We start from the raw sequence: 16,712 nt of genomic DNA on the forward strand, positions 1-16,712 counted from the left end.
AATTGGGCTCACACCAAGCCACAGTTGAAGACTGAGGAAGAGAAGTTTTCTGTGCATGGGACAAAGCAAGACAGCAGAACTTTGGCCCCTTACTCCGGTGGAGGAGATCAAACCCAAGCCCTTTTTTTCTCCAGCTGTATTTTGGCTAGAAGGGTGCAGTGGGGGTGGCTCATCCCGTGCCGGATCCCAGGGTGCTGCGGGATGCTCACCAGCCAGAGCTGCGGCTCTGTGTGCAGGGGGAGGATCCTTCCTCAGAGGCGAGACAGCACATGTAAACTCGACTTCACGAGACATCAAATGTCCTGTGGTCGGATGGAAATTGGCTCTTGGAGCTCCTTTCTTACAGCACATAGCAGCTCCTGGCTCCCGCTCCCCCCTCAGCGAGTGGATAATATGAGGAAGCGCCTGCTCCCCTTGAAGCCACTGTGCCTGGGATCTCAGCTCCAGGCTCACTGACAATTTGCATTCCTTTGCCTAACTAACCAGGAGCCCTCTTACATCCTACTCGCCTTTGCTGGGGGGCTCACATGGCTCATGGGGCAGCAGGACTGGCAGAGGCATTTCTGGACTGCCTCCTTTCTGCTTCAGCAGTCTCCAACCCTCAGGAAAAAAAAAAAAAAAATCCTTTGCCAGAAGAGTGGGCTCTTTACCCAAATTACTTGAAATTATGTCCTGGATTTCTGTTCAGCCAGGTCCCTGTATTGTTCCTGAGCAGGATTTCAGTAATTAGCTAATTTGCAGTAATTCAGCTAATTTGGAGTATTTTACATATGTAATATGTTGTCAGAAATGCTTGTAAAAGCCTATAATATTTAATTAGGAGGCAGATTTCAGCATATTAGGTAGGAATGGGGCTGTCTAATTAGTTATTGATGATTTCATATCCATGAAGGTAATTAAGTAAAAGCTGGAGGCAAGCTCCCATGTATGAATCCACCCCATTTTGGGGCTGTTCTGGGATGCAGCAGGGTTGTGCTGGTTGTCTGGGACTGGAGCAGCTCGTACCTATCCAGGGCTGCTGCAGGGCTTTCCCCTCCATGAGAGCCATTCCTCGTGTCAGGAACGCCCAGCCCACAGTCCCAGCTGCAGAAGGACATCTCACACCTTGGTCACATCTCCAGCCCCCTCTGGCAGGGCTCTGACATCTTCTGGGGCCTGTGATATGCTTGTCTCTCAAACCTGGTATTTTTGGTCTCAAAACTGATCTGGAATCTGACAAAATATGAATCATCCAAGAGATGTAAAAGTGGGCAGAGTCCTGGGCACACTAGAGTGTATTTTTAGACAGCACGTGTTGGAATTTGACTGTTTCACAGGGTAAAAAGAGGAGGTTTTCAGATCTGAGTGCTCTGGCCATGCTGGGAGCCCTACTACTGGCTCTGCATTGCATTGTCTGCCTTCCCACAGCAGCACAGGAAGGAGGATAAGGTCAGGCTGTGCTGCACAGCCCCTACCCGACTCTCCCATCACAGGGGACCGCATGGGGGGTCCAAGCCCCGTGAATCCCTTTATCCACTGCTGGGAGCTCATGGCATGGGCACGCACATGCAAACAGGATTGGCACCTCACCCTTCTGCTGGCCCCAGACAGCAGCCATGGCTCCTGCTGCACCTGGAGCCAGTCACTGGGGCACTTCCAGGAGCACGGGGGTCTCTGGGGACACCAGCACCCAAAGTTGCGCCTGTAGCCCAGCCATGGTGCCGTGTCCTTACACTCATGCCAGTGATGACGACTCATATTCCTCTCCAGGCTGTCCTGAGATGGCTCCTGCTGCGTCTGGTGGTGGGATCCCAGTCTGTAATGCCCCCAGTGTGAGACAGGCACCCACCTCCCTCCAAGGGGGCTGGTACCTGCCCAGCTGCACTGGTCTGGGTCTTTCCCCCCTCTGCGGGGTTTGCAGCCAGGACCCCACTGTTGGGGAGATTTCATTCTCCTTTTTATCTTGGCAGTTGGAAGCCGGGGAGCCGATAATGATGAAGGAGTGTAAATGTCAGCAGGAAACCAGCTTCAATCAGAACTGTTAAAAATAAACCTGCCAGGCCCACTCTGGCAGGGGTAATCAGCCTCAGCAGCTCCCCTCCCCAGGTCCTAGAGCACGAGACACAGCCGTGCCAGCAGTGCCAGGCCACCTGAGCAGCTGTGCTGGAGGCTGGCTACAACCTTGGCAGCTCCAGCCCCGGCCAGCACCGCCCCTGGAGCTATGAGGAGCCCCCCAAGCTGAGCAGGGTGAAGGGTCCCATCCCCTCTTCCCAGGCAACACCCTGACTCTCCCCTCCGTGGAGTTCCCCTCTGCAATCCTGGCTGTGGCAGGAGATGTGCACATGCAGGTAACAGAGCCCCCAGCTACTGAGGCACATCCACGGGGCAGAGTCAGCCAGGGGCTCTTGGGGTCACAGAGCCGCTGTCCCCAGGGTACTTCGGATGCACTTGGAACAAAGACAGGAGGGGCGTTGTTAACCCAAAAGATAATTAACCTCAGGGCAGTTTTGAAAAGGGCTGTGGGGCTGCTCCAGCACTTGAACTTTAATACAGAGATTGAAGATCCGTGTGAGACCCCTAGGTGCCCACAGACTCAGGGCCAGGACTTTCCAGTCTGTGCCTTGTGGCTGGGTGCTGCTGTTGGGCTTGATACTCCTCCAAGGCTCCGTGCATGTGTGGATCAGGGAAAGGGAGGAGCACCCAGATGTGCCTCCAGCAACTCATTTCTGCCTCCCCAAAACAAGGAGGGGCTGTTGATCCACAGCACAGGCAGCTCCATGGGGTGGGAGCTGCAGCTGTACTACCTGCAGGCAGAGGCTTCCCCAGACCTGTGGTGTGGTTTTGTGCCAGGGGCTCTTCAAAGAGCAGCTCTGTGGAGAGAAGCCTTGTGGGCTGGGATGCAGCTCCCAGTCCCCTGTGGCGTGGCTGTGACTGAGAGTTGCTCTCCCAAACCCACTCTCGAGAGGAAATGTTACTGAGGCAAGGGGCTTGGGCCAGCCTCGGGGCAGGGCTTTGCTGCCTGCCTTCCAGCAATTCTTATCTTGGCTTTGATGTATGGCACATCATAAAGAGATGGAGTCTCTTTATCTGCCTGTTGGGTTTTCCCTGTGAGTGTGTCGCTGCGTTTGATTCCCATGCTCTGGTGCTCTTGTAGCCCTGCCCTCGCTCTGCTGTTTCCCTCTGCCTTTCCTTCTCCTATCCTGGCTGTTTCCTCCTAGCCCTGTATAAAATCACATCTCTTTTACCAGCTGTCGGGCACCGATTTGAAATGTCCCACTGGCTCCACCCTGGCTGCCTTTCACCCTGCAATGCATCTCTCACTTCTCATCCCACTGCCAGCCTCTCCCAAGTGCTTTCAGGAGGCCCCAGGCTATGAGACATCAGAGTTTTACCTGTCTGAGCGCTAGGGCCAAACGTGAGGAGTGTGAAGGACGTTTACTCACGTCAGGGCTCCTGCCAAGTTCTCCAGGTGTCTTGCAAGGTTCACCCTTGGTTTCAGAACATCCTCCAGCCCACAGGGAGTGTGCTTTAGCCCTTCTTAAAGCTGGGGCCGTTTGCTGTCCCAGGACGAGTAAAGCTGAGGAGCAGCATCACAGATCCACAGCATCGCTTCTTGGCTCACCCAGATCTGGGACAGATCTGGGACAGCCTGGATGCAATTCTCAGCTTGGCTCAGCCTCATTCACACCTCGGAGGAATCCAGGAGGGCTGGCAGAGCTGGCTTCACACTTATTAGCAATTAAAAGCCTCAGAGCCTGAGAGTCAATTAGCTCTGGGCTGTGCAGTGCTGCAAACCCAGGGGATGAGCCTTACAAACGAGAGCTGCAGCCAACTCCCCACAGGGCTCTGGGCTGGCTCACCAGAAGAGCTATTTGCTTTTTCATTTACACCTTGGATGAGTGTTGCAGCGTGGAGTCGGGGGTATCTTCTCGGCTGTGAGCTGCCAGGCAGGGAGCACGCTGCTTGCTGCAGGATGTAAGGCTTCGTGGCAGGCAGAACCGGAGCCTGGCACTTCTCAGGGCATGGCACAGGCATGCATGGAGTTGTGATGGGGATTGACCTTGTCCTGTCACGGAGCTACTTGGGAAGGTCTTGCTGTGGCACACTGCTGTCTGCTGGAGGTAGAACCATACATGGTCTGGCAAATCCCTGCCACCACCTGCAGCTCGCCCTGTCCCAAGCTCTGGAGCTGCTGGGCTACTCTGATTTGCTGGAACATGTGGGTCTGTGAGCGCTACACTCTGGGCAGGAGTTTCCCTCGGCAGGGTTGGAGGGCCTGGCGTGCAGCCCTTGGGAAAGGGACATCTCCGTGCCTTTTATTTGCAGGGAACATGCTTGAAAAGAGCCGGGGTGTGCAGATGTGGAGCAGGTAGGTGCACAGGCTGGAGGGTAGTACGGGAGCTGGAAAAACATGCTTTGGTGGAGGGTTCGTGCAGGGATTTCCCAGAAGCAAAAACATGAAAAGAGAGAGGAGAAAAGATTTGTTGAACATCAGGGCTGAGGGGACCTGGAGGTGGTGAGAAGCAGGGGTGCAGAAAAGCAGGAGGCTGTGCAGCAATGGGGCCAATGGCTCCCAGTGGCAGTGGGACACCGAGGCTGCGAGCCAGGCAGGCGCAGGTTTAACACTCAGTGTCCAGCCACACGCTTGCTGGAGGGAACGAGCCCTCAGCCAGCAGACAGTGGGAACCGGGGTAGGTGTTGTCAGCCACAGAGCAGGTCCTTTCGCAGAAAGCGACAGGCTGGCTGCTCCCACAGGTGGCTTGCAGGACACTTCCCTGCTCAGCCCGGGCTCTGCCAGACCACAGGGCACTGGACGCAGAAGGTGCTGTGGCTCTCTCAAGGCACTTTGGGACGCGGGGGAGCTGATGGTGATGCCGTAGCCTCGTGTTGGCTCCCCTTCCCGCCGATAACGAGGTTGCAGGAACAAAGGGACGCTGTAGGGAGGGGGCGGTGACAGGCAGGAAGGGTTTGCAGCTTGTTATTTCACTTGTGTTTCCATTAGAGCTGCTGCTTTTAACTTGTTTCAATCTCTGAAGAGGCTCCAGGGTGTGTAGCAGATGCTTTATTCCCCCTCCCTCCCACCCTCCCTCTTTTCCTTGGCCAGCTCCGCTTGTTCCCATAGCATCCCCCTTCCCACGGAGGCCGAGTCCCGCAGCTCTGGCATTGCAGCGCAGCCCACGCAGGAGCCGATCCTTGCCGGAGCTGGACCGGAGCCACCGCACAGGCGCTGCCCTGGCAGAGAGCGGCTCAGCAAAGCCCAGCTCAGGGAAGTGCCCTCCCGGCACAGATCATCCCCCTTCCCCAGTGTCCACGCATGGGGCTGCTGGTGTTACCCGTGGTGCAGCATCCCTGGGGCGTCCCCTCAGCCCGCACTGGCACCGTGGTGGCACCCTTGGGTGATACCAGCGAGAGGTGATTGCTGGTGCTCCGGTAAAGACAGCGGGTCGTGGCATGGGTCAGAAGTGTCCTTTGAAGCCACTGAGATTTATGCATGCCCTGAAATGTTTTGCTAAATCAACACCACCACGCTGGGGCTGGGACTCCTCTCACTGTTGCCATGAAGCATATGTTGCCTTTTACACGTGCTCTGCTTGTCTGTCCAAGCAACAAAGCTCTCCGGCTTTAATGTTTTTGGAAGCATCTGCATATCCTGGGAGGGAAGGAGCCAGGGCCAGAGCCTGGGGTCAGCACGGCGCTTTGGGGAGGGCAGGGTAGTATGCATGAAGCGTTGCTCCCTGCTCTGTTCGCTTTTACACTTTACTGTGAGGACGCAGTGGACAGACAGAATTTGTTGATAGTGCTTGTGTCACTGAGGTCTGTGGTCTGAAACACGCAGCACATCGTGGTGTCAAGCTGTGTTTTGCCTTGCTGCAGCAAAGGCTTGTTTTGTCCTTACATATAAGGCTTGGCAAGGAGGAGCTCTGATTCATTGCTTTCACTGGTGCTGAGAAAATAAGAGGAAAAGAAATATTATGAGAAACTTCAGGTGGGATTGGAGTCAGCTCTCCTAAGGGACGTGATTATTTATTCTCACTTGAACCACAGTGGATATGACTTGGTGGCAAGAGATGCTGAGGATGCTGGTCCCTTTGGGAGGACTGTGGAATCGTATCAGCCACATGGGCGGTGTGTGAGCAGGTGATGATGTGGATTCATAGCCCTTGCACAGGGAAAAAGGGACACTCAGGGCCTGTGTGATTCAGAGCATGGGGACCCTGTATCTTGCAGGGGAGGACACGAGCCCTGCTTTCCAGCAGGAATGGGGTAGCAGTATGCACGTAAGGGCATAGAGAGGCCAAACATCTCACTGAGGTGCAATGAGCCCTGCACAGGGCAGGAGAGGTCAGTGGTGGCTTTCAGGCCGGTGTGGTGACTAGTCTGGCTGGATGTCTTAATCTCTAGGACCCCTGTAGGGACATCACCCTTGTCTTTGCACATTGCTTTGCTGTGCCACAGAGACATCTCTTGTGCTGAATTTGGTTGCTGCCAGCATCCTTGTCCCTTTTGTCTGTGCTGTCCCTGCTCCGTGCGCCCTTTCACAGTACCCATCAAGGCTCTGTGGGCTGGGAGGCAGTTTCTGTGGCTGCAGGTTGCAATCTCTCCCAGCTCGCTGCGGGCTGTGGCAGCCAGAGCTAGGAGGATAATGAGATCTTAATAGTCCAATTATATCCCATCGATTTACTCAGCACGTAATTGTTGGCGGCTGGGGCTGCCTGAGGAGCTGCTCCACTCTGGCTGCCAGTGGGGAGGGCTGTGCCACCCCGCCCAGCCTGGGATGCTCTTCACAGCAACCAGCTGTTCCCCCTTGAACTCCTGTAGGAGCAGCACCTCCCTCCCCCACTTCCAACTCACTGTCATCCCCCCCTTCCAGGAGGGGCAGTGACCAGAATGACAGGCAGAGATCGGAGCAGGGACCCTGGTACCCTGCCCTGGCTGGACATCCCAGCATCGGGCTGACCCCAGGCTGCTGTCCCCCATACTGCCCTGGGGAGCAGAGAGGTTGTGCATCTCTGCCTACCACTAAAATGGGCTGACAGAGGTGGCTCCTGGTGGGTAGCAGCTCCACCAGCCCTGTGGAGCATCAATGTTTCATGCTGGGACGAGTGCCCCCTGGATCCCAGCCTCACCTCAGCGGTGCTGTGCCAGAGGCAGCTGTGCCAGAGCACAAATGGCATTTCCCCAGCAAGGGCTGTGGCACCAGCAGCTATTAAGCAACCCAGTGTCTCTCAGATCACCCCACACATGCTGTCTGTCCCAGCACAGCCTGTTCAGGGCAGAGGGATGAGCAGAGACAGGCCTGACAGCTGTTCACACCACCACCTTCACTGCCTGACAGGTGACAAGGGGTGAGCTGAAGGGACAGTAAGACTCCTGCATTACAAAAAAATCAATAGACTAATCAGCACTTACATTAGCAGCAGCAGCCCAGAATCCCCCAGGGGTTCTGCACTCCCCGTTGCCACTTCAGGGCAGGAGCTGCTGCACCCACTGCTTGTGCCAGCGTCAGCACCTGCAGCCCCGTGCTGGGAGAAGTGTCACCCACATGTCCACAATCCCACATGTGGCTCCACAACCCACACGAGGTGTTGCACACAAGTCCCCAGTGCAGCAAAGACCCAGTGCCCAAGGAGGAGTGTCCGTAAGGGAACTGCTGGCTGGAGATGGGGAGCAGCCACCCCGACGCTGCATTAGCAGGATTCCAGGGCAACAAGGCAGAATTCTGTCCACTGTGTGACCTGCCTCAGCCCCCAGTGCCAGTGTGAGCAGGGCCCTGCAGCCCTGTCTCAGGTTCAGGCTCCTGTGGCATGCCCCCAGCGTTATGTCACACTGTTTGATTTGCAATGGGCTCCGCTGCCCCAGCTGCTGGCACCACTCCATCCTGGCCAGGGGAGATGAGACAGACATCCCAGTGCCCCCAGCCCATGTCACTCCATTGTCCCCAAGGTCTCAGCCTCTGTGCTGCCTGCTACACACTGCAACCCCAGCCCTGGGGCCGATGGCGTTTGCACAGGACAAGGTGGGAGGGCAGAGCCTGATGGCACGGTTACAAACAAGCCAAGGTGTAGCATGGTGAGCTCAGTGTGAGCCCCTGCCGCTCAGGCAAAAAACATGGTGGGGTTTCTGGAAAAGGTGCCTTGGCAGGGGCTAGAAGGGGAAGTGGGAGGGAATGGGACAGGGTCTAAAGCGGCATGATGTGGGGGGAAAGGAACATTATTTACTGCTTTTCACAATACTGGAACAAGGGATGACCTATACAATCAGGAAGGCAATCTAAAAATCACAGCTAAGAGTGAATCCTCCGGATCAGAAGTCCGTGGGTCTCTCAGGCACAGCCAGCTCAAAAGGAAAATGAACAGAAGCAAAGTGCAGAGATACACCTGCCAAGCCTTGCTGTGGCATGTGGATGCTTGGGAGCTGATTCCTGCTGCCGGGAGACCAGCTGGGCACACCTCTGGTAGCACCACACTGCCCAGCGCAGGCTGCATGGACAGTGGCAGGGACTGAAGCCCCGTAAGGAATTTCCAGCATGGATGCTGGGGAGGAAACAAGGTGAAGAGAGGAGCATCCCCCTGCGCTTCACCTGCACTGGACCCGGGCATGCGGGCACTGCCAGGGTGGAAGGTCACTCACCCGCCGCAGTGTGGCTCCGCAGCCCTCGCCGGCACGCTCGGGCCACGACACGGCTGCAGCTTTGGCCTGGACAAGGTGCCCGCGTGGCTGCCGGCACCGGGCACGGCGGACCTCAGCCCTGCCGGGCCGCCTGGCCAGGGCAGCGCCTCTCCCCGGCGCTGCTGGCAGCGGGGCGCTCGGGGGGCGCGGGGCGGCGCGGCTGGGAAGCAATTACCACCCCGCTGCGTCCGGCCGTAATCCCCTCACACGGCGCAAGGAGCCGCCTCGCCAAACAAGGCTCAATCAGGTTAAAGTGTGAAGTCGGGATTAGCCGAGAGAATGAGAGCGTGGTAATAGCCCCGGCCTCCCGCCCGGCCGCCGCGGCCCCGCTGCGGCCCCCTCCCTCTCGCCCGCCCTCCGGCCCGGCGGGCTCTTGCCGGGGAGATTAAGGCTGCCGGGGTTTGTTTGCCTGAGTGGGCTCCCCACTGGGAAGCCATGTCGAACAGTTTCGCTCGGGCGGCGCGCCGGGGGGTTGGCTCCCGCCCCGGGCCCCTGCCGGCCCCCAGGAGCCGCGTCCCCGCGGCTGGCTGCTCGCCCAGCCTCCCCGGGAACCGGCGGCGCTGCCGCGGGGCTGCGGTGCCAGCAGAGGCAGCGCCGGGCACCTCCTGACGCGCCGCAGACACCGCGCCGACAGCCGTCACACGCGGTGGGGCAGAGCAGCCGGGTGAAAGATCTCAGCAGGGAAGCTCCTGAAGTCCCGATCCCTGACCATCGCCATCCCTCTCACTGCTCAGCCAAGGAGGATTTGTTTGGATATCGTCTGGCCATGAGACTTTCAGGGGACTTGGAACAAAAGTGGGTGCCTGCCTTCTTGCCATTGCACACCTGTGGGTTGGAGATGGTTGCTGCTGTTGTACAGGCATCTGCTGGGTTAGAAATCCATGTGGGAGGTGAGCCTGGTGACTGAGGTGTCCTCCATCACCTCCTCACCCCTTGTTATACTTCCCCCTTTGCACCCCTGGGACTTCCAGACTTCTACTCTGTACCTTGTGCTGTGCGAGGACAAACTCCAGCTGCATGGTCCTGTGGGACCGTGGCACAGGGATGGGAGGACAGTGGCACTGTGAACGGGCTGGCTCTTTGGTAAACGCCTGGATCCGGTAGCCAGGAACTCTTAAACCTGGAGCTTTAGGACAATACCTGGAAGTGAAACCAGAGAAAGCAGTGAGAGTGACTGTGACAACTCCCCCTCCTCTGTGCCCGTCCGTCAGCCGGTCCCCAGCGGGGCTGTCACACCTGCCAGCGCTCGTGGTCACCGCTGCAGGCTGGCACTCGGCATGCGACGGCAGTGACGCTCCTGCGGTTGGCGGGGTGTGAGGCGGCAGGGATGCAGCCGCTGCGGGTGCTGTGAGTGGCACGGCGGAGCGAGGAGAAGCCGTGCCATCTGCTGTTTCTTGTGCGCCAAAGTGTAAAGCAAACATAGCTGGGAGCTATGAAACACCAGGAGGGAAGGGGCCATGCCTTGTTCCAAGGCCGGGGCCCAAGGATTCCACAGGCAAAGCATGTGTTTGTCCTGGTGTCGTCAGCTGTGTGACCGCGCAATGTAATCTGAGCCCGGTGCCGGAGCCTTGCTGAAACCCTCGCATCCAGCGTCTGTCCCTCTTGGCTTCGGTACCCCCAACGGCAGCACGTCATGGGTGACTGTCACAAAAAGCTGTGAAGGGGAGAAGCCTCGCAAAGTCAGTTGCAACCTTCTAGCAGCATTTCCCTCGCAAGCTGTAAGTGAGCAGCTTGGAGACAGACGCTTGGGTTTACTCCCTGGGCGCACTGGGACTCCCATGTGCTCCAGGCGGAGAAATGGGAGCAAGCTTTCCATGGGGGAGCCAAACCAACCGCAGACAGCACCTGCCTGGGCAGGCAGTGCCAGAGCTGGGAGAGAGGTGCAGAGCACTGGCGTGTGGTGCTCACCTCTGTGAGGGGTTTAATGCTGGAGGACAGGCAGCTGCCGAGAAGGAATGCGGTGCATTGAATGCTTTGCTAGGAAGAGTGGTGAACTGCACCTGGAGGGTTCACAGAATCATGGTATGGTTTGGGCTGGAAGAGACCTTGAAGATCATATAAGTTCAAACCCCTGGCCGTGGGCAGGGATGGTGCCCACGATAAGGTTGCTCAGTGCCCCATCCAACCGCACCATGAACACTTCCAGGGATGGGGTATCCACAAGTTATTTGGACAACCTGCTCCAATGGCTCACTATCCTCACCGTAGAGAATTTCTTCCTTACATCTGATTTAAACCTCTGCTCTTTTAGTTTAAAACTGTTTCCCCTATCGCTGTCTGCCCATGTAAAAAACTTGCTATCTTTTCCAAAGAGTTTTCTAAGGGATTTCTTCTGGAAGCTAAAAGAGAAAAGAGGGATTGGTGCAGTGCTATCTTTTTCTGAAAGGTCAGTGCAATTCCTAAGGGTCCCCCAGGGTCATCACATCCCCAACATCATATGAGGAGAAGATGTTTGCGTTTGAAGGAGTGCTGGGGAATTGGAGGCTGCCGCAGGTGTCTGGTCCTTTCCCTTTGGGGAGAGGGTGGGGGGACTCTGACCCCTCGTGGGTGTGTCGGGCCGGGGTTCTGGGAATAGCTGGCACACAGGGCAGGCAGTGCACACAGGACAGGCAGCCTGGCAGTGCCGCCACGTGGGTTGCTGCGAAACTGCGCCTGCTGCTCGCAGAGGAGCTGGGCTTGTCCTTCTCCAGACGCCTGGGCAATTCCTGGGGCAGCATCTCCCTTCCACTGCCCCAGCAATGATGCTTTGCCAGCAGGGTTTGGTTTCCCAGGAATGACCCAGAGTGATGCACAAGCTGGGCAGGGGCTGGTGCATCACACTGGGACTGTGTAGCATCTCCTTGGTGGCCGGGCATCCCACTGGAGGGCTGGGCAAGCCCACTGTCCTTCTGTTTTCTTTTTACTAATGCATCTGTGCAAGTAATGCTGGTGCTTCCCCCTGGGAACGTTTCCTCATTGTGGCAGTGAAGCTTTCAGCCGGGGTGAAGTTCCAGTTTGGAGACCTCCAGGTGGTTTCCAGGCAGCTTGTGCCCATTTATTGAGCCCACTTTTTGGAGGAAATGAGGGCCTGGGGAGGGACGTGGATGCTGTGCCTCCATCCTGACCCAGTCCAGCTGTAGGGTATCAGTAGCAAACGGACTTTGTTATGTTGAAGCAGGGCTGATGAGCACTATGTGTGAAATGCTGACATCTGTGGACACCCTAAACCACCTCTTGGGGCTGGGATGGGGGTGTCTGTGTGGCCTGTGTAATTCTGGGGACATTTAATCTCTGCGGGATACCCTGGTCCTCCTCCTCACTCACTCATGGACTTGCGTAGGGAAAATGCTATGTTGTGCCTCAGTTTCCCTCTGTCTGAGGGAAGGAGACGGGAAATTGACCTCCTGCCCCAAGAGTAGCTGGAGCAGGACTGTGCTGGCACCCCGGGATGGGAGCAGGCAATGCAGTTGCCAGCCAAGTTTGGAGGAGCTGCTGACTAATAGCGTGGCAGAGGGAATGGCTGTTTGGGAGCCATGGAGAATAAATAAATTAAAAAAGGTCTTCCCACCGCTGAGCCAGTCCATCCAGACCCTACTTGCAGCAAGATTTGTGGTCTTCATGATCTTTAAAAGCCAGCCCAGGCATGGTGGGAGATCTGACCTGCTGCCAGCCCTGCAACACAGAGCCCTTGCTGGCTTGGCATGCCCTGGCATTGCAGAGCAGGTGATTACACAGACAGTACCCTGCAGTGATGAGGTAAATAATGACCCGATTATTTGTGCCCTCTGAAGTGCAGGTCAGGCTCCATGGGAATGCCTCCTGGAGCCACTAAGTGTAATTACCAGTTAATCAGCAGGGACCTGTAATTATAGCAGTCAGAGAGTATTTAAGTGTGGAGGGTTTTCCCAGAGCTGTGCCAGTCAGCTCTGCCTGTCAGTGCCAGGGACCGAAGTGCCCAGGGAGCCCCAGTCACTTTGAGCTACCACAGATGGAGCTGGACTTGCCTCAGGACAGCAGAACAGTGGTCAGCCCAGGACCTGAAGCCAAATTACAGTTTGTCTGAGTCCCTGAGGGATCATTGAGTGCTGAGGCACGCCCCTGCCTGTGGATGCCGTGCTCCCATGGGACATCACGCTTTGCAGGCACTGCCCATTTGCCTTCTTGTCTCTTTCTTCTGCAGGGATCTGAGTGAGAACTTCATCCAGGCCATCCCCAGGAAAGCATTCCGTGGGGCCACCGACCTCAAGAACCTGTGAGTCCTGGCAGTGTTGGGCATGAGGGAGTTCGGGGTCAGGTCCAGTGGCAGCAGGCAGCAGAAGTGATCAGGAGCAGTGATTGCTCTCTGCCCGGGCTGTCCCAACAATTCTCCCTCTTTTCCCTTTCTCCTGCAGGCAGCTGGACAAGAACCAGATCAGCTGCATTGAGGATGGGGCTTTCCGTGCCTTGCGGGGCCTGGAGGTCCTGTAAGTGACGGGGGACAGGCTGGAGCCTCCAGTCTGCCACCCCATGCAGGATGAGAGTGTCCTCGGGTGTCCCCACTCACTGGGGTGCTGCAGGGACATCCCCAGCATGCCATTTCTCCCTTGGCTCAAGCAGGGGCTGACCAGGCTTCTGGTGAGCAGCTGCAGAGCTGTGCTCCAGTGCTTGATCGTGCCCCAGGGGGACACCTGGGTGCCACTGGCTGTGGAGAGGAGAAACCTGGAAAGGACAGCAGGTCCTGCTGGGTGTCTGGGCTGTCCCCAGCCTGTAGCTCTCCATCCATTCACTCTGTGCTAGGTTGCTCCCAGGGGTTAGTGCCTCCTAGACCATCTCATGTTCCTACTTACAGCCTGTCTGCCCTGACCTGCCCTTCTTTGTCTTCCTGCAGGACCCTGAATAACAACAACATCACTTCAATTCCTGTGTCCAGCTTCAACCACATGCCCAAGTTGCGGACGTTGTGAGTGCCGGGGCCATGGTGGTGGTGGGAGTGACCTGCTAGGCTAGAGTGAGGTGTCCCCAGCTCTGGTGCTGGTGGCTCAGTAGTGCTGGGACAGCACCGTGGCGGGGGAATGGCGGGGGCACCCCTGAAGAACATCTCCAAGTACTGCCAAGCAAGGTGGCCTTGGCAGCTATCACAGATGCTCTTGGACCCCTCTGCATCTCCCTCTGAATTCCCCCAGCCTTTGGGATGAGCCAGGCTGGGGCATTCAGAGGCAGAGGGGTGGGCAGGGCTGTCCTGTAGCTGCTGACCGCTCCGTCCCTCCGCCTGCAGCCGCCTGCATTCCAACCATCTCTTCTGCGACTGCCACCTGGCCTGGCTCTCCCAGTGGCTGCGCCAGCGCCCCACCATCGGGCTCTTCACCCAGTGCGCCGCTCCTGCCCAGCTTCGTGGCCTCAACGTGGCTGAGATCCAAAAGAACGAGTTCAGCTGCTCCGGTGAGGGGGCAGGGGAGGTGGTGGGTGCCAGGGCAGGGACATGGGCCAGGGGGACAATGCATGTGCCACCAGTGCAGCCCATCTCCACTCCCTGCCATGTGTGCCAGCTCAGGGCCTCAGAAACCATGCTGTCGGTTCATCTCAGTCCCTGGTGTGAGGACAATATGGGGACAATGCCACCCTACCGATGTGACAGTACATCAGTCCGTGCCTTTGGAGCTTTTGCAGGGGGTTGGGGTGCCCCAAGAGCTTATGCATCCACTCAAGGGTGCCATGAACTGTCCCTGGATGCTGAGCTGTCACCAGGGTCCTTTCTTCAGGGTGCTGCCACGTGCTGGCCTGACTCAGCTCTTTGTGATCCCAATGCTGGCTGCTTCCCTGGCAGGACAAACGGACTCAGCACATGCCCAGCTCTGCAGCTTGTCCTCCGGCTCCTGCCCGGCCATGTGCACCTGCAGCAACGGCATTGTGGACTGTCGGGGCAAGGGGCTGACAGCCATCCCTGCCAACCTGCCTGAGACCATGACAGAGATGTGAGTATGGCCCCAGACTGTCACCACCGGGCTCTGGGTGGCTCTAGACACTGGGAACACAGGAGCAAGCCCCACAGCTCAGCCACTCTGTAGGGCAGCAGCCTTCCTTTCCCTTCTCGCACACTGCCCAGATTTAGCCCTGGATTTAGCTGCATTAAAAATGTAAATAGAGAAATAATCTCCTTAGAGGAATCCAATTATGGTGCAAAGCCCCTGCTGGGATGGTGCACGAAGCATGTGGGAGACAGCAGGCACCCCCAAACCCGAGGGGCTGGGGAGGAGAGGTGCTTGCTTCAGCCCAGCCACCATGGTTCTCCCCCTCATGGCACCTCTACCTGGTGGAGAAAGCCCCAGCCATAGGATGCAAGTTGTCTCTGGGCAGAATATTTCCACTCCTGTGGGTAACTTACTGTGGCCTTAGGGGTCCTGCTGGCCCAGCTCTGTCAGTGGGGTTCTGGGGTTTGGCCAGCCCTAGAGCCCTCATCTCTCCCTATTCTCTTTGCAGACGTCTGGAACTCAACGGCATCAAGTCCATCCCCCCAGGAGCCTTCTCACCCTACAAGAAGCTGCGGAGGATGTAAGTGTGCAGCCTCTACCAGCTCACCTTGAACCCCAACACCTCTCACCCTGCTGGCCACTGCTGAGAGCTGACAGACGTGGGGCACCTGCTGTGACACGGGTGCTCCATATGGCAGCCCTGGGAGGGGGTCCTGGATAACCCCAGCTCTGTATATTGGATGTTGGGGGTGGTCTCCTGGAACTAGCAGAAGGATGAGGACATGGGACAAGAGAAGAGGGGACCAGGCCACCTTCTCCCTTTGGGTTTCAGAGACCTGAGCAACAACCAGATCTCGGAGATCGCCCCTGACGCCTTCCAGGGGCTGCGCTCGCTGAACTCCTTGTAAGTGCCTACGCTGGTGTGGGTGGGATGGGCTGGATGCTGTACCCCTTTACCATGGCCCACACCGCTCCCCCGCATCTCTCTCACACCAGCCTTCTTTCCCCAGGGTGCTGTATGGCAACAAGATCACAGACCTCCCCAAGGGTGTCTTTGGAGGACTTTTTGCCCTGCAGCTGCTGTAAGGCACCGGTGGCTGTGTGGGATGCTTTTCAGGGACATAGGGAAGCAGCACTGAGGTCCCTGGCACCCATGGTGCAGTGAAGGGGCGTGCCCAGACTCACATCCCTCCCTCCCTGCCAGGCTTCTCAATGCCAACAAGATCAACTGTGTACGGGCAGATGCCTTCCAGGACCTGCAGAACCTCTCGCTGCTCTCGCTCTATGACAACAAGATCCAGAGCCTGGCCAAAGGCACGTTCACCTCCCTGCGGGCCATCCAGACTCTGTGAGTGTCCACACCAGCTCCTGTGCCCGGGCAGGCGAGCCTCTGGGGGAAAAGCCTCTCCAGGGCTGGAGCTGGTGATCACCCGCTGCTCCTGGCAGTGTGTCACCCACTGTCCCCGTCAGTGTGTCACCTGCTGTCCCTGGCACAGGCACCTGGCCCAGAACCCTTTCATCTGTGACTGCAACCTGAAGTGGCTGGCGGATTTCCTCCGTGCCAACCCCGTGGAGACCAGCGGGGCCCGCTGTGCCAGCCCCCGGCGCTTGGCCAACAAGCGCATCGGCCAGATCAAGAGCAAGAAGTTCCGCTGCTCGGGTGAGAGCTGTCCCCAGCCGGGGCTGTCACAGGCGTCCTGCGCCGTGGCTGCCCTCGGCCCTGACACAGCCTGGTGTCTGTGTGCTCAGAGGGCTGATGTGCTGGGTTTTTTTTGCAGCCAAAGAGCAGTATTTCATCCCAGGTGAGCAGAGGAGCCACACACGTGTGCATGGGTGTGTGCGCGGTGCCCTTCTGGCCAGGCTGCCTGGGGGGATGTTGTGTCTGGCCCAGCAGAACCCCGCTTCCTTTGCCCCGTGCTGGGTACCAGGATGTGCCGTGGCGTCTCCCATCGTGCCGTTACCTGCATGGGCACAGAGGTGTCCCCAGGGTCCAGCTCTGTTTGCAGGAGGGTGGTTGGCAGTGCACTGCCCCGTGTACCCAGGACAAATACCTCTGTAGATAAGCTGCTTTGGGCATGGAGAAGAGTAATATGTGTGCAGGGGCTGGAATGAGGGGAGCTGGGGAAGAAAATGAGA

General features: G+C 57.6%; 1 protein-coding gene across 3 annotated transcripts in view; it reads left to right on the forward strand.

Annotated features, from left to right (window-relative positions):
- The window catches only part of SLIT1 (slit guidance ligand 1), a 58,598-nt gene that overhangs the window by 28,794 nt on the left and 13,092 nt on the right, over positions 1–16,712 (forward strand). Inside the window, exons 1-12 of one of the 3 annotated variants that reach the window (XM_040071246.1) lie at positions 9,245–11,035; positions 12,809–12,880; positions 13,020–13,091; positions 13,496–13,567; positions 13,883–14,046; positions 14,432–14,579; positions 15,085–15,156; positions 15,409–15,480; positions 15,587–15,658; positions 15,781–15,924; positions 16,073–16,236; positions 16,355–16,378. In XM_040071246.1, the coding sequence (XP_039927180.1) occupies positions 10,605–11,035; positions 12,809–12,880; positions 13,020–13,091; positions 13,496–13,567; positions 13,883–14,046; positions 14,432–14,579; positions 15,085–15,156; positions 15,409–15,480; positions 15,587–15,658; positions 15,781–15,924; positions 16,073–16,236; positions 16,355–16,378 (1,507 nt within the window). In that variant the 5' untranslated portion in view covers positions 9,245–10,604. Of the gene's footprint in view, positions 1–9,244; positions 11,036–12,808; positions 12,881–13,019; positions 13,092–13,495; positions 13,568–13,882; positions 14,047–14,431; positions 14,580–15,084; positions 15,157–15,408; positions 15,481–15,586; positions 15,659–15,780; positions 15,925–16,072; positions 16,237–16,354; positions 16,379–16,712 lie in introns of those variants that run through there. The other 2 variants (XM_058421520.1, XM_040071247.1) reach the window with 2 other exon arrangements.

This window comes from Hirundo rustica, chromosome 8, assembly GCF_015227805.2.
Source record: "Hirundo rustica isolate bHirRus1 chromosome 8, bHirRus1.pri.v3, whole genome shotgun sequence".
Taxonomy (NCBI): domain Eukaryota; kingdom Metazoa; phylum Chordata; class Aves; order Passeriformes; family Hirundinidae; genus Hirundo; species Hirundo rustica.